Source organism: Rhinoderma darwinii, chromosome 4 (genome assembly GCF_050947455.1).
Source record: "Rhinoderma darwinii isolate aRhiDar2 chromosome 4, aRhiDar2.hap1, whole genome shotgun sequence".
Taxonomy (NCBI): Eukaryota; Metazoa; Chordata; class Amphibia; order Anura; family Rhinodermatidae; genus Rhinoderma; species Rhinoderma darwinii.
This window is the reverse complement of record NC_134690.1, coordinates 24291030-24317151: the sequence shown is the minus strand read 5'-3', so window position 1 is coordinate 24317151 and position 26122 is coordinate 24291030. Positions and strand designations below refer to the sequence as shown.

Here is a 26122-nt window from a genome sequence, read left to right as displayed (position 1 = left end):
ACCTGCTATATCTACCCTGAGGCTTGGAAAAACCATTGCGTGTCATACAGAGAAAGACCTTAAAGGGAAGGGCCAGAATTAAATATTAGAATATATATATATATATATATATATATATATATACACACACATATATATATATATATATATATATATATATATATATATATATATATAATAACACGTTGAGCCTCATGCACCTAGCCCCAAGCAACCAAAAGCTTTAATTTTTCCAGCATGGGTTAGAAATTTAAATATTGAATCTAATGGGAAATTGTTCCATTTTTAAACTGTTTTGTAGAAATCTGGCAGGTAGACATATTCCTTGGCCAGGGGTGCAGCTGGAGGGGCAGGTGGGGCATGTGCTCCGGGCACAACTAAGAGTGGAGGGGGGGGCGCCGATTCTCTTGCCGGGTATCTGCTCCCAGAGGGAGCCCCTGACGTCCCTGCCATATATGGACAGTGATGTCAGGGGCTCCTCCTGGAGTGGAAACCCGTACCAGAGCCGCCCTGGCAGGGGATTCCGCTCCAGGAGGAGACGCTGACATCACTGTCCCTATATGGACCAGAACATCAGGGGCTCCCTCTAGGAGCTGTGGCCGGGGAATCCACTCCTAAAGGGAGCCCCTGATGTGCCCGTCCATATATCGACAATGACGCCAGGGGTTCCTCCAGGAGAGAAATCCACAGCCAGAGTGTCAGCAACAGTAAAATGCCGCTCCTTAGAGGGAGCATTGATGTCCCTATCCATATATGGGCAGTGGCGTCAAGGGCTCCTCCAGGAGAGGAATCCCCAGCCAGAGTATCGGCAACTCTCTGGTTGGGGATTCCACTCCTAGAGGGTGCCCCAATGGTTGTGTGGAACTTCTAGGGGGGTTTACACCTCATTGATTGGTAGAGAAAGCAAACATGTCGAAGGAGATGTCAGAAAAGAGGTTGGGGGGGGGGGGCACCAAACTGAATCTTTCCCCTGGGTGCTGGAGAACTTAGCTACCCCTCTGCCTTGGCTCTCCTTTTGATGGCAGTCGGTGCAGGTGCTTTGTCTTTTGACATCGCTGTAGCACTCATCCTCTAAGCAGGAGCTGTAATTTACAGCTCCTGTACTTTCCGACCCCAGCTGTTTAACCCTGTGGACCCTTTGACCACGGCATGATCAACAGGAACTCCCCTGTTTGATCGTGTCACAGGAAAACTGGTGACTCAATCAAAGACCAGGGAATCCCTCTGTAGTTAGCCCTGGGGACTTAGAATGGAAGGACCTGAGGACGCCACGTTGTGGCGATACACGTGGGGCGCTTTATACCTCCATAACCCCTCTGTTTGGACACTTCACTACACCTTCACATGGTCTGATGCAATAAAAAAAGCCCTCATACCACTACGTTTTTGAAAAAATAAAATTCGTTAAGGCTCCAATAAGTCAAGAAAGAAAAAATAAGTTGTTGTGCAGGCCTGATGGGAACATTTCTTCTGTTTCAAGAGGCGATTTATCAAGGCCCTAAAATTAGGGAACCAGGAAGGGGAATTAGCAATTTTCAAAATTTCAATTATTCTGCTTGTAAGACAGATAATCATACCACACAAGATAGTTGATAGTTAACATTTACCATATGTCTAATTTATGTTGGCATCATTTTTTAATCATCTATTTATTTTTCCAGAATATTACAAGGTTTATAAGTTTATCAGCATTTCTCACATTTTCAAGAAAATTTTAAAAAACAATTTTTTAGGGACCAGTTAAGTTCTGAACTGGTCCCTAACTGGACCCACATAAATGACCCCATTTTAGAAACTGCACCTTTCAAATTATTTAAAATTGCATTTAGGAACTTTGTTCACCCTTTTGGTATTCCACAGGAATTAAATCAATATGGAGGAGAACTGTCATAATTTAAAGGTTTTTTTTGCAGATTTTCCATCTGTATCCATATTTTGTGTAAAAAGGAAATATTATCAACAAAGCAAACCTCAATATGTATTACCCTGATTCTGCAGTTTGTAGAAATACCCCATATGTGGCCCTAGTGCGCTAGTTGACTCAAATACAGTCCTCAGAAATGAAGGAGCACCTCATGTATTTTAGGGAATTGATTTTATTAGGATGTTTTTTAGGCACCGTGTCACGTTTGTTGAGCCCCTTAAGTTTCAGTGCAAAGGAAACTCCCAAAAAGTGACCCCCATTTTGTATCCATGAAGGAATTTATTTAGGGGTATAGTGATCAATTGGACCCCACAAGTGTGGTGGTCAGGATCAGGATGTCTTTTGTCTCTGTACCTGAGGAGCAGCAGATCTTCGCTGCAGACGGCTCTTCTCTCTCCCACCCTTAAAGAGGCTCTGTCACCAGATTATAAGTGCCGATGATTTTTGAGCAAGTTATGAACTATTTTACATTTATGCTAATTAGTTCGTTAATAGACAACTGCGATGTTGTAAACTTCTGTAAAGTTTCTGTGGGACTTACTCACACAGCACAGCTTGATCTCGTGAGATCACACTGTGCTGTGATTAAGTCCCACAGAAACTTTACCGAGGTGTTGGTAGTGTGAATAGACATCACATCCTGGCTGGAGGTGATGTCTATTCACTCTCAAGACACTTCAGTAAAGTTAATGTGTGAGTAAGTGACCGCACAGCATGATCTCGCGAGATCACGCTGTGCAGTGAATACAAATGGACATGAATGGAGAGAAGTGTATGACGCTGATTGGTCAGCGTCATACACTTCTCTTTACAACGCCCACTTTGTCAAAAGTTAAAAAACGCCCAGTTGTTCATTAAGAAAGTAATTAGCATAAATCTAAAATTGTTCATAATTTGCTCAATAATGATAGTTTTTCAAAATAAAAACCACTGTTATTTACATTACAGCGCCGATTAGATTATGTAGGAGATAGGGCATTTATAATCTGGTAACAGAGCCTCTTTAACTAAAGTCCCAGCAGAGTTTTGGGGAGGCCTTTATGGTTTCTCCGGATTGTGCCACAGGCCAATGTGGATCAGGACGCAAGGACTTCGGGCAAAGGGACACTAATATAGAAATGATCTATATATAAATGGTGGCCTATGCCAAGCAGCGGATGCACAAGGTCCTACACAATCCTCCCACTGACTCCTAGTAAGGGGGGCATTCAGGGGGATGAATTTTAGAGTCCTTTCCCTCATAATCTCTGAAGCGATGGGTATACCCGGTGGCAACCTCAAAGATTTTGTACAATTTAATAGCGTACCGGGCCCTTTTGTTTGGAAGTTGCTGCCTAAACCTGAGTCTTCCCTTAAAACAAACAAGGGATTCATCCACCGCAATATTCTGTATAGGGGTATAATATTAGGAAGATGCTGATAATAATGGTCAATTATTGGCCTTATTTTGAAGAGCCGGTAAAAAATTTTGGCATCAAGGGGTGGGCAGCGACTGTTGTCATTAAAATGCAGGAACTGAAATATCGTCTGAAAGCGTGTCCTGCTTATTATTGTGCAGTAGAGAGCGGTGCTATATATTGGGGGACCAGTCATCTCAAATAGTGGGTTTTTATATAATGCCAAAACTTACCCAGCTCTGCTGCATTTGTTAGAGGCCAATTTTAGCAACTGGCATACGGTAGTTGGATTCAGGGTTTTGGGAGATAATCTGAGCAGCATAAATGTTCGTCTGCTCAACCATCAAATTTATTAGGCGGTCAGAAAAATAAAGGGAAAAAAATTAATGGCCCACGAACCCTGTGGCATCAAATTGAATACCTGAGGAGGCTGTGAAATCAGGCACTTGAGGGCTATAATTACCTGCAGCCACCAATGACAACTCGGCATACCAGGACCTGCGACTCTTCGGCGCTAACGGGGGGGTTCAGAGTCAGTGTCGCTAGACACAAACTCAGATGAACGCAAAAACTGTGCTTCACTTTCACTTGCGGAGTTTGTATCTGAGCATAAGATTTTGTTTGCCTCATCTGCGGTGTAAAGCCTTTGGGCCATATTTTTTTGAACAGTACGGAAGCTAATTATTTATTATTTTTTAGTAGTTTTTTTTTGTAGTTTAAAAAAAAAAAAAAAATAAAAATAAAAATATATATATATATATATATATATATATATATATATATATATATATATATATATATACACATATATATATATATGATCCTAACTGAACAATGGGAGCGGAGCAGCCACCAATGATCCTGCTGTATTTAAAAGTGGGTATAACCTACCTACCTACCAAATTCTATATATGAGGTGTCATTGCTACCTAACAGGGACCTCTGGCAGTGAGCGATCTAGAGGTATACAGCTGGGTACAGGTGATGACAGATCTGGTGACACTGATCACCAGATGATGGTGGTTGTGGTGGTAGTTTAGCAGCGGGTGAGGGGGCTGTTCCCAGCTTTTTTTGTTAACTTATAGTTAACTTATACTATACAGACAGCGTCTGGCTCTGTCGAGCTCAGGGGCGCAAGTGAGCGTGACAGAGCCTGAGATGTCGCTAAAACACTCCTTCTGCATTGTAATTGGCCAGTCAGCACAGACTGGATAATCACAATAATCACCGCCACAGGACCATTCCGATTGGTCCCATGCTGGCATTTCCTCCGCTTTAGAGCTGAGTTACCAGTTCTGTCACTGTGTCACTTGACATGACCAGTACATCGGATTGCACTACAGCGTATATACAGATGTAGCCATCTTTATCTGGACTTTTAATGCATTAAATACATAGTGTCAGGAAACTTTAAAGAGGTTCTGTCACCACATTATAAGTGGCCTATCTTGTACATAATGTGATCGGCGCTGTAATGTAGATTACAGCAGTGTTTTTTTATTTAGAAAAATCATTGTTGACGGAGCTATGACCTATATTAGCTTTATGCTAATGAGTTTCTTAATGAACAACTGGCCGTGTTTTACTTTTTGGCCAAGTGGACGTTGTGGAGAGAAGTGTATGACGCTGACCAATCAGCGACCAATCAGCGTCATACACTTCTCCCCATTCATTTACACAGGACATAGCGATATAGCTATATCGCTATGTGCAGCCACATACACACACTATAACATTACTGCAGTGTCCTAACAATGAATATACATTACCTCCAGCCAGGACGTGATATGTATTCAGAATCCTGACACTTCGCTAACACAATCCCGACACTACAGCACAGGCAGCATAATCTCGTTTGAAATGACAGTTTACAGCGTAATCTCTGTAAATATCACAGAGACGCTACAGAAGTATCAGGATTCGGAATAGACATCACGTCCAGGCTGGTAGTAATGTATATTCATTGTCAGGACACTGCAGTAATGTTATAGTGTGTGTATGTGGCTGCACATAGTGATATAGCTATATCGCTATGTGCTGTGTAAATGAATGGGGAGAAGTGTATGACACTAATTGGTCACTGATTGGTCAGCGTCATACACTCCTCTCCACAACGCCCACTTGGCCAAAAAGTAAAACACGCCCAGTTGTTCATTAAGAAACTCATTAGCATAAAGCTAAAATATGTCATAACTGATAGTTTTTCTAAATAAAAAACACTGCTGTAATCTACATTACAGCGCCAATCACATTATGTACAATATAGGCCACTTATAATGTGGTGACAGAGCCTCTTTATCTTGACTTTTTCCAATGGCTTTTCGATGGCCTTGTTATGTGATATCCTTCTGCAGCAAGTTATCCGAGGCAAGATAAGCTTGGCTACATCTGTATATTTGTGTGTGTATATGTATGTATGTATGTATGTATGTATGTATGTATGTATGTATGTATGTATGTATGTATGTATGTATGTATGTATGTATGTATATATATATATATATATATATATATATATATATATATATATATGATCCTATCACTGGTAGAACATTTATTTGTGTGCCGGATTCTCCCTTTCAGGGCTAGATCTTATGTTAACTGTGGGAGTTAGTGGGTATCTATCTTACAAAATGTTTTATTGTTTCAATGCATTTAAAATAAAAAAATTAAGCAACTTTGCAAATAGCCTTGATTAGAAAGCTCCTACCGATTTATGTATACATCTCCTATAGAGATTGTATCTGTCTCCAAGGTTACAGACTACAAACAAACCTTTTGTAGTCTGGTCCTGCAGTCATGTGTTACTCCATTCTGGTTACACTCAGAGCTAGGCAACTTTTTTCCTACAGAACGGTCTTGCACATCATATTTATTAAATCTATCCTAAAAAAATATTATATATGATATATTATAAAAGTTAGATAATATCATCAATACACATTAAAAGAAAAGTAACTTAACTAAAACCATCCGCTGTCCCATGATCTTTATGTTTTCATAAATTAAATCTAAGAGTCTCTTAAAATGTGGATCTTCATATTCCATACGATTCCCAAGTAAAATTGATACAATGATATTGGCAACTGCTGAGCATATGTGCCTACTGTTATCAAAAGGCATACCTGTAAAAATGGAAATACAGAAGATCCTATTATAAAATGTTCATCCAATAAATATATTTACAAAAATTACCTTAAAAATGCAGCAATAAACAATTCATAGGATAATTTGAACTCACTACTTTCCTACCTACTAATGGCTCAGTCCCGGTTACATTAATTAAAATGTTTTCATTGATGGTGCTGCAAGTTTCTGCACGCAGTGCCCTCGGCGGCATTGGGCTGTCACACAGACAGCCCAATCCTGTTCTGTAGCAGGGAACTGAAATAATCAGTTCCCTGTCCCTAAAAAGAAAACCCTGAACTTAGCACTCATATTGAGCTCTGTGTCCCCAAATAAAGAAGCCACCGCTTATGCATTTGGTCAGTTGTGTGGGAACCTGTGATGTTGTTAATGACATTACAGGTAATCCCTGTCCCTGTGCTGAAAGGCTTGGGGCATGCAGAGAAGACAAAGTCTCTGTCTATGCATGTCTGTCCCTTATACCACTGTTATTAGTGATCTTTTTACTGGGACAACAGGGATCACACAGATGAAAAAAAGAATAAAATAAATAAGTATAATAAATTGTAAAAAAAAAAAAAAAAAAAAAAGATAAAACTATGGAAAATAGTTTTTTTGTTCCTGTTTCTGACCATTTTACACAAAATGAATTGGTATCATCTCCAATTATAAATAAGACGCCTTGTGTGCCCTGCAAAAAATAAATCTGTTTTTTGTTGGCACAGGCTAAGAAATAAAAAAACAAATACCCCCTCTAGAATGCAGTATTCCAAAAAGGTGAAATTTTGCTCAAGGCTTCAAACCCCAAAACACCCTTGGTCATGAAAGGGTTAAACAATTTAAGTGTTTTCTGGAAGTACTTCATTCTCCTTGTGGAGATCCATCTAGTAGGGAGACTTTAAGGCCAGGATCACGTAGCGTAAATACTGCGGCTATTCCGCAATGGATTTAATTGTGGAAAATTCGCAGCGAATTACAGTAGCAGCAATGTGGCCGAAATGTTATCAAATCTCATCCGTTTAAAAATTGGCCTGCGGAGCATTTTTTTGAAACCACAGCAGGTCAATTTATGTTGCAGAATCGCTGGTTTTCTGTTGTGGGTTTTCCCCAATGAATTCAATGGAAAGGTGAAACCCGCAACAAATAGTAGATGTTGCGATTTTTACAGCGGAAAAGCTGCGATTCCGCCGCAATAAAAAATAAAAGATTCCATACTTACCCAGATCTTTCTGCTCCTCATTCCAGGCCAGCTTCCCTGGATTACATTCCATCCCATGTGACTGCTGCAGCCAATCACAGGCTGCAGCGGTCACATGGGATGAAACGTCATTCGGGGAGGCCGGGCTTCAGGACATCAGAGGGACACATCGCCATGGCTACGGGTAAGTATAAGCTATTTTTTTTTACATGTTGTTTTCTGCAGCGGACATTGTGACTTACAGGGTAGAATGAGGAAACCTTCAAATGGTCCCATATGAGCCACCATGTACGGTATCAGGTGTACCTTTCCTTTGGACTGAGGATAAATCGTCTATGTTATCTTAAAGGCTATGTACACCACTTTTTGAGATACAGATGCTCTTTAGGCCTCATGCATGTAAACGTGTTTTTGCGTCCACAATTCATCTGCAAAAATGCAGATGAATTGTGGACCCATTCATTTCTATGTGCCCATGCACATGACCGTGGTTTCCATTGGCCGGGAGCCCGGACCACAAAAAAATAGGACAAGTCATCCGGATTTGCGGTTTGTGCTCATTGAAATTAATGTGTGCACAGTCTGTGAATTGCAGACTGCCACGGATAACACTCCGCGGCCATCTGTGCCATTATCACAGACCGTGCACACGGCTATGGTCGTGTGCATGAGGCCTAATCCTGTATACAGAGCAGCTGCATCTTTCGCTAAGAATTGAATCCGTCAGTCCCACAGACCTGACGGGTTCAGTGTCAGCGGGTCCTGCTTGTCTCTGACATGCAGGCTCCACCTGTAATCAGGGCCGACCTTAGGGGTGTGCGACCTGTGTGAGTGCACAGGGCGAGGCACCCTCCCAGCATGTAGGGGGCGCTACTGGACTCTGCCTCTGCTCCATGTTCCAAAATAGAGGAAACAAGAGCCGAGGAGGCAGCTCCGCCCACAGCCCTTCCTGCAAGAAACCTGTGAGCCTGTCAGCAAGGAGAGATGGTAAGCGTCTATGTGTCTCTGTGTTTGTGTGTGTATATGTTCCAATATGTGTGTGTATATGTGTATATATGTCTCTATGTTAGTGTGTATATATGTATGCCTATGTGGGCCCTTGAGTGACGCAGACTTAGTAAGCCGCTTTGCGGGGGAACTCATGGCGGCAGAGAAATGGCAGAAAATGTCACTTTGTTCCCCCATATAGACGTTAGGGCGTGTTTATGCCCCATATAGAGAAGATAGGCTCCCAGTTTGTACCCACATAAATTTAGTTCCCTCTGTAGATAGTGCCACACAGCCCCCCTCCTCCCAGGTAGTGCCACACAGCCCCCTCCTCCCAGGTAGTGCCACACAGCCCCCTCCTCCCAGGTAGTGCCACACAGCCCCCTCCTCCCTGATAGTACCACACAGCCACCCTCCCTTGTAGTGCCACACAGCCACCTACCCTGGTAGTGCCACACATCCACCCTCCCTGTAGGTCCCGCCTTTGGGGTTCCCTCTAGAAGTGGAATCCCCAGCCAGAGCATTGCCAATACTCTGGCTGGGGATTCTGCTTCAGGAGAAGCCTCTGACGTCACTGTCCAGCACTGGACAGTGATGTCCGGCGCAGAGCTAAAGTCCCAGGAAGAGCGCTAGTAAAGGCTCCACTCCGGTACGCCGGCTCTGGGGAAGCCCCTGACATCACTGTCCATATGCGGGTAGTGATGTCAGAGGCAACCCCAGAGCCAAAGTCCCAAGCAGAGCGCTACTAGCATCGTCGGCACCCGGCGGTCGAGTGGGCCTCCCCAAAGGTAGTGGGCCACGGCACTTGCCCGGGTTCGCCGGGTGCTGACGCCGGCCCTGGTTACAGTTATCACTGATGTTACATAGGACTGCAGATAACATCTAATTCATTAGCTTTACTCAGAGTTATCACTGTGTTATCTGTGATGTTACATAGGACTGCAACCAACGTCTACTACATTATCTGTACTCAGAGTTATCAATGTGTGTTATCTATGGTGTTACATAGGACTGCAGACAATATCTACTAAATTATCTGTGCTCAAAGTTATCACTATTATCTGTGGTATTACATAGGACTGCAGGTAACATCTACTACATTATATGTAATCAGAGAGTTATCATTGTATGTTACCTGTGGTGTTACATAGGACTGCAGGTGATATCTTCTACATTATCTGCACTGTGTATATATGGGTATCTATGTGAATGTGTCTTTGTGCTTGCATACATGTGCCTTTTATGTATTTGTATATGTTCCTGTCAGTGTGTGTGTATACAGTATGTGTATGTATGTCTATATATTTACCTTTATGTGTGTCTATGTAAGTGTGTGTGTGTGTGTGTGTGTGTGTGTGTATATATATATATTTGCCTGTTTGGCTAAATATGTTCCTCTACGTATGTACAGTATTTATGTTCCAGTATGTGCGTGTCTATACATGTGGTTAATTTGCCATCCAACCTAAGGCCGGCCCTGCCTGTAATCTATCACATCTACGTTATGAACTTAGATGTGATAGATTACAGGTGGATCCTGCATGCCAGAGAAACGCAGGACCCGCTTTCACTGAACCCGTCAGTCCCGCGGACCTGACGGGAGAAGGATTTAGTGTATACAGAATACAGCAGCTGTATCTAAAAATGTCAAACAAAGTTTTAATAAAGACTAATTAGAAAATTACTCCAAACACACTGACTGACCTGTTTATTAAAAAATAAATTAAAAAAAATACCCATCAAAGGTGTACATAGCCTTTAAAGGAGTTGTCTGAGACTAGAAAAACGTTACTGCTTTTGTTTTTTTCTCTATAAACAGCGTCACTTATATCCAAAGGCTGTGTCTGCTATTGCAACTCACACTAGAAAGCAGCAGCACTGGATATAGTAAAAACTTTTAAAGATGCACCGGACTTGATCCAAGAGTCACTAGCTACAAAATAAACATAAACCAAGGCAGCACTTCCAAACAAATCGTCCTTTAGTCACCCATGCAACGTTTCAGCCTCAAAGTGAGCCGTAAGTCTAAGGGCCCATTCACACGACAGGGATTCTTTGCCAAGTGACAGCTGTTTTTGAATGGCCGTCACACGGCAGCAGTAGGATCAATAGACCCCCAAATGGGGCTATCCACAAGGCCGATTTTTGGATGGCCCGGTAATCCGGGCCGTCAAAAAGTGGAACATGCCTAAAACGTTTTATGGGTGAATAAAGGTCCGTTTTGTCTGGAAGTGCTGCCTTGGTATCTGGAGAAGGTATTGCAGCTGAGACCCATTTAGTTTGAGTGACCAATTCAATGCTTGCTTAAAGAGGCTCTGTCACCAGATTTTGCAACCCCTATCTCCTATTGCAGCAGATCGGCGCTGCAATGTAGATAAGAGTAACGTTTTTGTTTTTTTTAAAACGAGCATTTTTGGCCAAGTTATGACCATTTTTATATTTATGCAAATGAGGCTTTCTAAAGTACAACTGGGCGTGTTTAAAGTTAAAGTACAAGTGGGCGTGTATTGTGTATGTTACATCTGGGCGTTTTTACTTCTTTTACTAGCTGGGCGTTGTGAATAGAAGTGTATGATGCTGACGAATCAGCATCATCCACTTCTCTTCACAACGCCCAGCTTCTGGCAGTGCACAGATACACAGCGTGTTCTTGAGAGATCACGCTGTGACGTCACTCACTTCCTGCCCCAGGTCCTGCATCGTGTCGGACGAGCGAGGACACATCGGCACCAGAGGCTACATTTGATTCTGCAGCAGCATCGGCGTTTGCAGGTAAGTAGCTACATCGACTTACCTGCAAACGCCGATGCTGCTGCAGAATCAACTGTAGCCTCTGGTGCCGATGTGTCCTCGCTCGTCCGACACGATGCAGGACCTGGGGCATAAAGTGACGTCACAGCGTGATCTCTCGAGAACACGCTGTGTGTGTCTGTGCACTGCCAGAAGCTGGGTGTTAACGAAGAGAAGTGGATGATGCGGATTCGTCAGCATCATACACTTCTATTCACAACGCCCAGCTAGTAAAAGTAGTAAAAACGCCCAGATGTACACACATAATACACGCCCAGATGTACTTTAGAAAGCCTCATTTGCATAAATCTAAAAATGGTCATAACTTGGCCAAAAATTCTCGTTTTAAAAAAAAACAAAAACAACGTGACTCTTATCTACATTGCAGCGCCTATCTGCTGCAATAGGAGATAGGGGTTGCAAAATCTGGTGACAGAGCCTCTTTAAAAGAAATGTGGCCTGGGGTCATCACTTTGAAAGTTTCCTGCTCCGACATGAAAGGACTCTACAATTCCTTTCTTTGGATAAAGCTAACTTACCTTTTCCCAACACTCACTTTTAAAGGACTGGACTCGCTGTATCAAATGTGAACATTCCTCAGCTATCTTCTCCTCTAGGCTGGTCTTGCCCATTCCAAAGTCTCGTAGGGTGGAGATGGTGAATCTCCTCATGATCTTCCAGTTTTCACCATGAGAAAAAGAAAGACCTGGAGCAGAAAACAGAGAAGTCAGATTTTGATGACAAAAAGAAACCCACACATTATCCTCCTATCACCCTCCCACTATAGACTATCCTTCAAGGCAGCCCCCTCCCCCACATGGATTGTGGTGTTTTAGGGGGTTAAACAGCGGGGATTTGAGTTTTTTCTAAGCCTAGGTGTGAATTCAGGAGGGTAGCTTTCAATCACAACTGCCCTCCGACTCACGATCTCTGCCCATGCGATTGCATTAGTGTAAATGTACATAAAACATGCAGGAATTACTTCCCACTTGTCACATTGAAGCTGCACTGGGTGCTTAGTAACCAATCATCTTCCAATCCTGCTGACTACCACCATACTACATTACATTGTAGGTCTCAGTTTTAGTCACCAGAACAAAGCACCAGGGTTCAAGTGGAAATTTAGATCTTATTCCATTAAAGAGGCTCTGTCACCATATTTTGCAACCCCTATCTGCTATTGCATGTGATCGGCGCTGCAATGTAGATTACAGGAACGTTTTTATTTTTAAAAAACGAGCATTTTTGGCCAAGTTATGACCATTTTTGTATTTATGCAAATGAGGCTTGCAAAAGTCCAAGTGGGCGTGTTTAAAGTAAAAGTCCAACTGGGCGTGTATTATGTGTGTACATCGGGGCGTTTTTACTACTTTTACTAGCTGGGCGTTCTGATGAGAAGTATCATCCACTTCTCTTCACAACGCCCAGCTTCTGGCAGTGCAGATCTGTGACGTCACTCACAGGTCCTGCATCGTGTCGGCCACATCGGCACCAGAGGCTACAGTTGATTCTGCAGCAGCATCGGCGTTTGCAGGTAAGTAGCTACATCGACTTACCTGCAAACGCCGATGCTGCTGCAGAATCAACTGTAGCCTCTGGTGCCGATGTGTCCTCGCTCGTCTGATACGATACAGGACCTGTGAGTGACGTCACAGCGTGATCTCTCGAGAACACGCAGTGTCTGCACTGCCAGAAGCTGGGCGTTGTGAAGAGAAGTGGATGATACTTCTCGTCAGAACGCCCAGCTAGTAAAAGTAGTAAAAACGCCCCGATGTACGCACATAATACACGCCCACTTGGACTTTTACTTTAAACACGCCCACTTGGACTTTTGCAAGCCTCATTTGCATAAATACAAAAATGGTCATAACTTGGCCAAAAATGCTCGTTTTTAAAAAATAAAATCGTTACTGTAATCTACATTGCAGCGCCTATCTGCTGCAATAGCAGATAGGGGTTGCAAAATCTGGTGACAGAGCCTCTTTAAAGAAGTAAAAAAATGTAAATGGTGACAGAAACAAGAACATAAAAAGGAATAATTCTAGGACTCCTAGATATTTGGTTAATTAACCCTTTTTGGGCCTCAAGGACCCAGCGTTCTTTTCTCGTATTCTCATCACCACATTCCAGATGGGCTAATAGAGGGAGTCCCCATCCACTGTAAAGCCACTTGGGTGACAAAGGCGCTATTGACCACGACATCTGAGTTAAACAGCTATCATCGGAGATATCTCGATATTTGCAGTTGCAGCAGGGTGTCAAGTAAATACAGCTGAAACCTACTGGTGATTGTGCAGACCGTTTCCAACATGCACCATCCCTGTGCCATACATTTATGGTGTTGTGCTGGAAGTACATCCCACCAGTGCCATAAATGTGCATTGCGGGAAGGGGTTATAGATGTTTTCCAGAATTTTACATTGATTGCCTTCCTTAGGATAGTCCATCAATATATGATTCATGGGAGTCACACCCCTGGGATCCCTACTAATAAGCATAATGAAGGAGTAGTGGCAAAATCTGGGTCATGGAAGCCCCTTCACTGCTGTATGTAAACAGCTATAGGGGTGTCTATGCTGCTGTACCTCTTTTTACAGCTTATGAACTGTCCATGTATCCTTGTAGAAATAGTTGCCTGTCCCTTTAAGAGGACTGACAATATGTCTTGAGAGTGACTGTTTTACGGAGGTTTAACGCCTTAGGGATCAGACCATTTTTTGCGGTTTAATTTTCCCCATAGTTTTTTATTTTTCAGTTGACTTAGCCATATGAGTTTTTTTTTTGTGTGGTTTGAAGTATTTAATGGCACCATTTAAAGTACCAAATACACCGCGTTCCAAATTATTATGCACATTGGATTTAAGTGTCATAAACATTTAATTATTAGTTTTTCAATTAAACTCATGGATGGTATTGTGTCTTAGGGTATGTTCACACAAGGGCGTCCGTAACGGCTGAAATTACAGGGATGTTTCAGCCTGAAAACATCCCCGTAATTTCAGCCGTACCGGCATGTGCAGGCGCTTGAACGCTGCGTCCATTACGGACGTAATTGTCGCTGCTATTCATTGGAGTCAATGAATAACGCCTCCAATTACAGCCAAAGAAGTGACAGGTCACTTCTTCGACGCGGGTGTCTATTTACGCGCCGTCATTTGACAGCGGCGCGTAAATTACGCCTCGTGTGAACAGACAAACGTCTGCCCATTGCTTTCAATGGGCAGATGTTTGTCAGCGCTATTGAGGCTCTATTTTTGGACGTAATTCGGGGCAAAAACGCCCGAATTACGTCCGTAATTAGTGCGTGTGAACATACCCTTAAGGTATGTGCACACGGTAGCAGGCTTTTACGTCTGAAATGACAGACTGTTTTCAGGAGAAAACAGCTGCCTCGTTTCAGACGTAATTGCTCCTCCTCGCATTTTGCAAGGTTTCTCTGACAGCTGTAAATTTTGAGCTGTGCTTCATTGAGTTCAATGAAGAACGGCTCAAATTACGTCTGAAAGAAGTGTCCTGCATATAATGTATATAAGTGTCCTGCATATAATGTATATAAGTGTCCTGCACATAATGTATAGAAGTGTCCTGCACTTCTTTTGACGAGGCTGTATTTTTATGCGTCGTCGTTTGACAGCAAACCCATTCAAATGAATGGGCAGATGTTTGCCGACGTATTGTAGCCCTATTTTCAGACGTAAAACGAGGCTTAATACGCCTCTTTTACGTCTGAAAATAGGTCGTGTGAACCCAGCCTTAGGGCTCTTTGGATCATTGTAATTAATCTCAGACACCTGTGATAATTAGTTTGCCAGGTGTGCCCAATCAAAGGAAAACTACTTAAGAAGGACGTTCCACATTATTAAGCAGGCCACAGGTTTCAAACAATATGGGAAAGAAAAAGGATCTCTCTGCTGCCGAAAAGCGTGAAATAGTGCAATACCTTGGACAAGGTATGAAAACATTGGATATTTCAAGAAAACTTAAGCGTGATCATCGTACTGTGAAAAGATTTGTGGCAGATTCAGAGCACAGACGGGTTCGTTCAGATAAAGGCATAATGAGGAAGGTTTCTGCCAGACAAATTAATAGGATTAGGAGAGCAGCTGCTAAAATGCCATTGCAAAGAAGCAAACAGGTATTTGAAGCCGCTGGTGCTTCTGGAGTCCCGCAAACCTAAAGGTGTAGGATCCTCCAGAGGTTTGCAAGTGGGCATAAAGCTATTATTCGGCCACCCCTAAACAATGCTCACAAGCAGAAACGGTTGCAGTAGGCTCAGAAATACATGAAGACTAATTTTCAAACCGTGTTGTTTACTGATGAGTGCCGTGCAACCCTGGATGGTCCAGATGGATGGAGTAGTGGATGGTTGGTGAATGGCCACCATGTCCCAACAAGGCTGCGACGTCAGCAAGGAGGTGGCGGAGTCATATATTGGGCTGGAATCATGGCGAGAGAGCTGGTAGGCCCCCTTAGGGTACCTGACGGTGTGAAAATTACCTCTGCAAAGTATGTAGAGTTTATGACTGACCACTTTCTTCCGTGGTACAAAAAGAAGAACCATGCCTTCCGTAGCAAAATTATCTTCATGTATGACAATGCACCATCTCATGCAGCAAAGAATACCTCTGTGTCATTGGCTGCTATGGGCATAAAATGAGAGAAATTCATGGTGTGGCCCCCAAGTTCCCCTGACCTCAACCCTATTGAGAGCATCCTCAAACAAAATATCTATGAGGGTGGGAGGCAGTTCACATCAAAACAGAAGCTCTGGGAGGTTATTCTGACATCCTGCAAAGATATTCAAGCAGAAACTGACCAAATACTCACAAATTCAATGGATGCAAGAATTGTGAAGGTGATATCAGAGAAGGGGTGCTATGTTAACATGTAACTTGGCCTGTTCAGTTTATTTTGATTGAAAGAGCTTTTGATTTCTGTAAATATGACCTCCTGATGCTGCAAATTCAACAAATTACCATTTTCGTTCTCTTTACAACCTTTAAAATGTTTTGATCTCTGTTGTGCATAATAATTTGAAACAGTGCACTTTGAGTTTTTTACTTCTAAAAAAAAATCTGTTATCATTAGGAGATTTGTTCAATAAAATTTGCATTATACTCCAACGGTTGATGGCTTGAAGATTATACTGACTGTCATTTGCATCAACTATTTAGGAGAATCAGCGAAAAATAACATTTGCATAATAATTTGGAACGGGGTGTAATGTACTGGGAAACTGTAAAAATTCTTTAGGGGTCGATATGGGAAAAACTATTTTTGGGTTTGGTTTTTCGGCCTTTATCGTGCGGTATAAACGACAACTATATTCTGCGGGCTGCTGCAATTACGGTAATACCAAATTTATACAGTTTTTTTATTTATCTTTTACTACTTTTACAAAGAAAAAACTACTTGTTCTAAAAATAATTTTGTGTTGCCATATTCTGAAACTTTTTTTCATTTTCCGCTAATGCCAGGATTCATTTTTGTGGGGGAAGCTGTAGTTTTTATTGATACGATTTTTGGTAAATACGACTTTTTGATCACTTTCTATCCAAAAATTTTTGGGGGATCTAAGGTGAGCAAAAAACAGCAATTCTTGTTTTTTTACAACGTTTATATTGCAGGTTAAATAATATTATATTTTAATACAGTCGTGGTAACACCAATTATGTTTTTTTCTTCAAAATATTGAAAAGGTGGGTTTTTGAAACCTCTTACCTAGGGGCCTTCATTCTTTGGAGTATTGTGCTTCATAAAAAGAGATAAGTGACGCTTTGTGTGCTTTGCTAATATCCGCTCAGTAAAAGCCAAATTATTTGGTATGCGATTATGTTTTCTTAAAGGGAAACGACTCCATAAACCCCACGTTACAGATGTGTATGGAAAACAGTGTGTCAGATACTTCAGCGAAGGGCCTGCAGGACTCCAGTGATTGCCACTGCCCACTTGTTCTGCTGATCTTGGTGTTTCTGAGGTTAAGACCCCCACTCATTACACATGGATGGAAAGTTAATCAATGCATAGTCTTGGAAAGCCCCTTTAAACTTAGTATAGGTTACTTATAGATGATAATTAGAAGTGTGTTAGGCTCTGTTTACAGCTGCCTTATTTTTCCCATCAAAACTATGGCTCCATCCCGGTACTCGACAGCCCCCAAGGGGTCCGATGTACGACGGTTGCGGCAAAGTGTTGAGGCTTCCATTATAGACAGAAGCCACGATGCAAGGGTGAACATATGCTAAATTATTGCCTTGTATATTAATATATTACCCATTCCTTTATCCATCTTCTCAAATATCGGGACTCTAGCTCGTTCTTCAAATTCTTCTGCGTGGTTTACCAATGCATCTTTGACAGCGTCATATCCAGCTAACACCACCATCTTCTTCATGCCCATTTGAATGCTAAACACCGAACCATAGGTCTTTGACAGCTTCAAAAGGACATACATAGTAAACATTTACTAGAGATAGTAATGAAGTGTAATTATGTCCTACACAGCAATCCAAATGGCAGGAGAATGACTGACTTCCTTCTCACTGGCTTCAGGAAAGACTAGACTCTCTGGTTAGGAGGTAGCTTGCAGCAGCAGGAGCCTTCCTCTGCTCGTTTATCTACAATGGAATACCAGAAAACCTTACCTTACCCTTTAGGTAAGCCATATTCCTCTCTGAGTCCCAGATGACCAGTAATAAATCCCATAGTCCTACATGTTAGGCTCTGTGACCAAAATGTCATACTTACTAGAAAAAAAAAGTCATAACTAGGAGATATAAGGATTTAATTATGACTTTTAGCCCATTGTATTCAAACTGTGTAATTCTTCACTTTCCCTGGGGCGGCGCTGCAGGGACAATGAACACTTCATTAGATATTACAGCTGATCACTGGGGTTCCAGCAGAAGGACACCTTGTGATCAGCTATTTCGGGTGGCCTGTGTAACAAAAACTTTTGTAACCTCTTTAAAAGTTTATCAGTAACATGAGATATAGAAAATATATGGATTACAGTAGATCACTCACCTCCAGTAAAGTTTGATGAAGTCCCTTAAACAGCACAGAATGCAGATTTCCAATTAATGGCAGAATTCTTGGTCCGGGTGGAAAATTTGTATTCTTATTATTCATCCAGGTGTTCAAATAATGTAAAATGAAGAAAGCGGCAACTGTGACCAATATTATAGAGATCACCTCCATTTTTACCACTGGAACAGGTCAACTTTGCTAGGAGTTTGAGGTTTTTGGACCTTTGTAATAGAAGTTTAATAAAGAATTAAACAAAATAAATGTTTGAGCTAGGAGATAGGGAATTTGGACTCTGGCAAGAAAACATACAAATAGAAACTTCAGGGCTGGGTGTTAAGGTAAAAGTTCATAACTGAGAAAACAGGAGACACTAATTATTGGTTTCCTTCATTATTTTGTTTCATGGCGGAGGAATTGGCATGTTTGGCTACGAAACGGGACAGATAATATTTTACAAATAAAAAATTCAGTCACGCTAGTGCTTCTCACTACTGTCTCTCATCCTATCTGAGACCATAACCACAGCAATGGCAATGGACACCCTCGATTTCGCCTACATCTAAATTTCCTACATTTTTACTTGTACTGTATAGACAATTGTAGCTTCCAAGTCCTTTTTGTATTCCATCATGACTGTGCCCCTGAGCTCCATAAATACATGGTGTGAGGAGTTTTGTATGGAGGAACTCGAGTGGCGGCATCAGTGGCGGATTAAGAAGACCATGGGCCCTGGGCTGTTACCCAAACTTGGGCCCCCCTTCTCCACCACCACCCTGCCGCGCCGTAACTATTGCTAACACTACCTAAACACTAGTACACAAAGTAGGCACATTATGCACAAAGTACACCCAGTACACAAAGTACGCACATTATGCACAAAGTACGCACATTATGTACAAAGTACACAAAGTAGGCACATTATGCACAAAGTAGGCACATTATGCACAATGTACGCACATTATGCACAAAGTAGGCACATTATGCACAAAGTACACAAAGTAGGCACATTATGCACAAGGTAGGCACATTATGCACAAAGTACACGCATTATGCACAAAGTACGCGCATTATGCACAAAGTACGCGCATTATGCACAAAGGAGGCACATTATGCACAAAGGAGGCACATTATGCACAAAGGAGGCACATTATGCACAAAGGAGGCACATTATGCACAAAGGAGGCACATTATGCACAAAGTACGCACATTATGCACAAAGTAGGCACATTATGCACAAAGGAGGCACATTATGCACAAAGGAGGCACATTATGCACAAAGGAGGCACATTATGCACAAAGGAGGCACATTATGCACAAAGGAGGCACATTATGCACAAAGGAGGCACATTATGCACAAAGTAGGCACATTATGCACAAAGTAGGCACATTATGCACAAAGTAGGCACATTATGCACAAAGTAGGCACATTATGCACAAAGTAGGCGCATTATGCACAAAGGAGGCACATTATGCACAAAGGAGGCACATTATGCACAAAGGAGGCACATTATGCACAAAGGAGGCACTTTATGCACCAAGTACGCACATTATGCACAAAGTACGCACATTATGCACAAAGTACGCACAAAGTACGCACATTATGCACAAAGGAGGCACATTATGCACAAAGGAGGCACATTATGCACAAAGGAGGCACATTATGCACAAAGTACGCACATTATGCACAAAGTACACAAAGTAGGCACACAATGCACAAAGTACGCACATTATGCACAAAGTACGCACATTATGCACAAAGTACGCACAGTACACAAAGTACCACATTATGCACAAAGTACGCACAAAGTACGCACATTATGCACAAAGTAATCACAAAGTACGCACAGTACACACATTATGCACAAAGTACGCACAGTACAAAGTACGCACATTATGCACAAAGTACGCACAGTACACAAAGTACACACATTATGCACAAAGTACACAAAGTAGGCACATTATACACAAAGTACGCACATTATACACAAAGTACACCTTGTAAACACATGAATATGGACATTAAACACACATGAATATGGACATTAAACACACATGAATATGGACATTAAACACACATGCACTTACCTTTTATGTCTTCACTGCAGCTCTTCTCCTGCTCACAGCACAGAGCCCGCCGACAGTCTCCCCTCCCCCATGTCCCGACAGCTAGCAGCAGAGGAGAGATGTTTAGAGCAGGGAAGGGGGGCTGGAGGGGGAGCTTCTAAAGCAGCACAGACCACGGCTGCTAAGTAGAAGCGAAGCTCCCCTCGCCTGACAGGTGCGGTCCTCCCCTCCCTCCGGTGCTAGCGACGCCACTGGGCATGAGGGGGTTCGGGCGGTCATGGGAGCCTTGGGCCCTGGGCGACCGCCCGAAACGCCCTAATGATAATCCGCCACTGGGCGGCATAGAGTACTGACCTCAACCCCATCCAACCCCTTTGGGATGAGTTGAAATGCCGATTATGAGCCAGACCTTCTCATCTGATATCAGCGCCTGACCTTACAAATGTTTTTTTGGGCTGAATGGTCTCAAATTTCTTAGATGTACCTCAAAGTGTTGTGGAAATCCTTCCCGGAACAGTGGAGGCTTTTAGAGCCACAAAAGGGGCCCAACTCCATATTTAAGCTTAAGGATTTGGAATGGGATGTCCAGCTCATATAGGTGTGGTGGTCAGGTGTCCACATACTTTTGGCTACATTTGGCTACAGCATTTTCATGATAAATATTTATGTAGATCTCCAATTAAGACAGTAATGGCCACAATTTTTCAAAATTTTCATGTTCTAGGCGATCTACTAAGGAAGCAGAAATAGTCACATATGGAGTGTGTAGGACGCTGCTGAACATTTTTTTCCCCCCAAAACCTTTATTTATATTTTATCAGTTGTTTTATATTTTTTCTGTCTCTAATTTTCCACTTAGTCTGAACTGTGGCCAATCTCTAAAGCTTCCAGAGCTTCAGTGAGCTGCAGCTAATCAGAACAATTGAGTTCTGCTGAGACAAGATCCCTTGGTCAAAATGCTATGTGTGAACAAGTCTCTTACTAATACTATACATAGACAGAAAAAATATAAAACAACTGATAAAATATAAATAAAAATCAATATAATGGATATGGGATGATATGTGGAATCGAACCAACTATAAAGGTGGCAAATAGGCTTGTTTAGCATAATATATTATATATTTTTTTTTAATTTTTAAAGGGATTAGGCATTTATATAAAAATAATAAAAGTGTATATATATGTATACGATTATGATGGTAAGATCAGATTATCTCTATATATTGCAGAGATCATTGTGGGTGTATATGTTTTTTTAACCATTTTTTATGTATGTAAATTTATGTAAATTTAAATGATATGCGGCTATATAAACCTGTTAATTAGACACGTCACACATGCCCCAGAGGAAGCCGGAAGGGCGAAACCCAGGGTCGGGCGAGAGTGTTTGGCGTGCCGCCTAGAAATGTTAAAGATTTTTACTTACCTTGATGCTTTTATTTCTTGTTACTTCTGTGAGTATGGATTAAACTTGGCGTGGAGCAATCTTTTTGCAGAGGGTGTTGCACTATGTGTCTTCCTTTTTCCATCTATTAGAGACATAAGATCCTTTTCCTACCAGGAGTTCTTTGAATGTGGAGAGAGACGATAAGGAGCTTGGTGGAACTACAAGGATAAGAATTACCATCCACACCCTCATTGGATTGCGGACTGTCCACTGCATTTTTCTGGGAGAGAGCCCATACTGAATGATATTGGACTGTTACCAGTGCCGTCTGAGCAGTAAACTTCACTGTACTTTATATATGTTATTTAGGGTATTTGTTGGATCATACCCAATTTAGTTTTGCCTGCTCCGGTCTGAGAGAGATTTTGTGGGTATTTGAGCCAAGAGAAACCACCATTATATTTGTATCTTATCTCATCTCTTCAGTAAAGTGGAAGAAGCTCCCCCTTCATTTTTTATATATATATATATATATATATATATATATACACACACACACACACACGGTAGATATACAGACTTTAGTCGCAACACAGTTCTTAGATCCAAAGATCGCGGTGTTATTGCTGTGTACGTGTCACTCGGCTGTTTCCGTCTTTCTCTGAGACTTTGAATGGAGAGGATGGCGCATGGTCACCTGCCACTCCATTCAAGCTCCTCCTTACTGCGGGGGAGAAAAGCGTCTGGAGATTCTGAATACCCATTCTCAATCGGTGTGGGTCCCAGAGATCAGAAAATTATCACCTGTGGACAGATGATGATTTTTGATTCTGGGAATACCCCTTTAAGGCTCCGTGCAAACAGTACATGTGCGTCATGGATTGCCTCAACTTCAGGCTCCATGACGTACATGTGCCTTTCGGTAATCATGGGGGCACGTACCATGCAATCAACAGCATGAGCCCGGCTGTGATTAACAGCTGGGCTCCGGCTGTCACGGCTGGGATCAGAGAATTCTCTGATCCCAGCTGTTAAAGGGGTTATCCGGAGACCAAAAATTGCTTTGCAATAATATATTTATGTGAAATGAAGTAACTTACTAATATACTTTAATTTAAAATTCTGTACTAAAAGGTGCCGTTCAAACCTTGTGAATTATTCAGGAAGTGCTGGAGCTTTTCTAAAAATGATGACGCTCCGACCCGGCCCCACGTGACTGAGCACTTGCTTTATGTGTTGTTCGTGAACATGACCACAAGGGGCTGTCACATATGAGGCTGAAGTGTTTTTTTTATTCAGCAATTGCTTATACGCTTTTTCAGTATTTTTGTTTTTTATGAACATATTAAAGGGAAATCTTATGTTAATAATAAAATATGTTGCACTAAGCTTGCCAGAGGTGAAAACACTATAAAACAGAAAGAGCTGGCACAAAAATGGCCATCAAAGTGGGCAATACAAAGTGTGATTTATAGTGTTAAATAAATTTGGCCCACTGATCTCAGACTGCCAACATACAGAGAGGAATGACCCACATCAAACTCAGTAGAGATCAACCTGACCTGAACAGGTTCTGGGCATGAAACCTGGCATCAAAGTGGTTAGATGTGCACTTTTTCCAAATTTGACTAAGTAACTAGTATTTTTAAAGGGTTAAATGGCTTTGATTCACTGCCTGATTAGAACGATTAAAATGATACATTTTATTAATAAATTCTTAAAATTAGCTCTTGAAGCCCAAATACAAATATAACAGGCTCAGACAGGTGGTAAGAGACAGAGATGGTCTATTAGAGATTATATTTCCATACCAAGATCTCCCCTAATTGTATACAATACTGAAGCCACTTGCTGATACTGAAACGCGTAGAATTAATGTATCACAAGTGCACGTGATACATCATCAGGGATTAAGGTTTGAAAGATATTTGTGCTGGTTAGCACGGTTTTTGTGCAAATTCAACCTCCCGTAGAACGCGCCGGAGAAACACCGGTCTTTTAAAGGGCTCCACTGACGTAGCTCTGGCCAGCCACCAATCCGGAGTAAACACGTCACTCATGACGTTTCTGGATAGTGGCGAGCCTACATTTTTCTAGCCAATCAGAGTGAACTGGATGACAAAGCGTCCGTGGTAGCGCTGGAGATCCACAAGCGGATGTTTACACATGCGGGGATAGAATACAGTGGGTAAGTGCAGCAGAAGAATTAGTGATCACCGCACCATAGCAATAATGTACTTAGGACCTAGGGTTCTAGATAATGTCAGCATAGCAGTATGGTTCGATTGAATCAATAATAGAGGGTACGTCAGTCGTTATCAAGCACGTGCATACGAGTATCTGGGGCACGCTAGAAAGCACAATGAATTTCTCCTAATTACTCACACTATGCAGAGCAGGTGGAAATTGGATAAGGGGGGGGGGGATAGGAGACCCGAGTATATCATGACTATTAGGTGAAACACAGTCAGAGGAAGAACACCGAAAAAGGCCATACTTACAAATGGACACAGCCAGGTCAGAAACACTGATGGAGTGAGCAGGTGCTTTAAATAATAATAGCCACTCCCACTGGTCTTGAGGGGAGTGGTGTGTGTTGTGCATGGGATGTGTAGTAAGAAATAATAAATGAATAGTGTGTGTGCAAGTGTAATACTATAAGTGAAATATAGGGGGCAGTAATGAGTGAAGTGCCTCAATAGAAATAAATGGATAATGGGGTGCAAGTGAGTGAAACATGGAGGGATAGTGTGTACGTCATGAGGCACAACGTGTATAGCCAGGTAGAAGCCTATTTGTGACGCCTTGATAATTCATAGAGCGGGCTACCCTGCTTGCTATGCCAAACAACAACACACCATGCTCTCCCAGCATCAAAGACCTGGCTGTGTCCAAGAGAAGCGAATATACATAATAATGAAAAATACCTGGGGTATTGGTAATCATTTTGGCCAAAAGGACGCAAGCTCGCAATCCACGACAAGGATCCCCAGACTTGCGAGTCCCTAACTCATAAACTGGAACAGAACGTTCCTGATGCACAAACAGAACCGATAAAAACAAGGGGACATATACAAAAACACAGAAAAAGGCCATACTTACAAATGGACACAGCCAGGCCAGAAATGCTGATGAAAGGGCGAGCAGGTGCTTTAAATAATAATAGCCACTCCCACTAGTCTTGAGGGGAGTGGTGTGTGGTGCATGGGATGTGTAGTAAGAAATAATAAATGAATAGTGTGTGTGCAAGTGTAATACTATAAGTGAAATATAGGGGGCAGTAATGAGTGAAGTGCCTCAATAGAAATAAATGGATAATGGGGTGCAAGTGAGTGAAACATGGAGGGATAGTGTGTACGTCATGAGGCACAACGTGTATAGCCAGGTAGAAGCCTATTTGTGACGCCTTGATAGTTCATAGAGCGGGCTACCCTGCTTGCTATGCCAAACAACAACACACCATGCTCTCCCAGCATCAAAGACCCGGCTGTGTCCAAGAGAAGCGAATATACATAATAATGAAAAATACCTGGGGTATTAGTGATCATTTTGGCCAAAAGGACGAAAGCTCGCAATCCACGACAAGGATCCCCAGACTTGCGAGTCCCTAACTCACCCCATTATACATTTATTTCTATTGAGGCACTTCACTCAAAACTGCCCCCTATATTTCACTTATAGTATTACACTTGCACACACACTATTCATTTATTATTTCTTACTACACATCCCATGCACCACACACCACTCCCCTCAAGACTAGTGGGAGTGGCTATTATTATTTAAAGCATATTCGCTTCTCTTGGACACAGCCGGGTCTTTGATGCTGGGAGAGCATGGTGTGTTGTTGTTTGGCATAGCAAGCACGGTAGCCCGCTCTATGAATTATCAAGGCGTCACAAATAGGCTTCTACCTGGCTATACACGTTGTGCCTCATGACGTACACACTATCCCTCCATGTTTCACTCACTTGCACCCCATTATCCATTTATTTCTATTGAGGCACTTCACTCATTACTGCCCCCTATATTTCACTTATAGTATTACACTTGCACACACACTATTCATTTATTATTTCTTACTACACATCCCATGCACCACACACCACTCCCCTCAAGACTAGTGGGAGTGGCTATTATTATTTAAAGCACCTGCTCACTCTCCATCAGCGTTTCTGACCTGGCTGTGTCCATTTGTAAGTATGGCCTTTTTCGGT

At 42.1% G+C, this 26122-nt stretch overlaps 1 protein-coding gene across 3 annotated transcripts in view; it reads right to left on the bottom strand.

Moving 5' to 3' along the window:
* LOC142759068 (cytochrome P450 2K1-like) overlaps positions 1-26122 on the bottom strand; it is a 78407-nt gene that overhangs the window by 12002 nt on the left and 40283 nt on the right. For 2 of the 3 annotated variants that reach the window (XM_075860911.1, XM_075860909.1), the window contains exons 2-5: positions 18449-18672; positions 17696-17858; positions 11979-12128; positions 6286-6446 (exon numbers count right to left, since the gene is read on the bottom strand). In XM_075860911.1, the coding sequence (XP_075717026.1) occupies positions 6286-6446; positions 11979-12128; positions 17696-17858; positions 18449-18622 (648 nt within the window). In that variant the 5' untranslated portion in view covers positions 18623-18672. Of the gene's footprint in view, positions 1-6285; positions 6447-11961; positions 12129-17695; positions 17859-18448; positions 18673-26122 lie in introns of all 3 variants that reach the window. The other variant, XM_075860910.1, reaches the window with a different exon arrangement.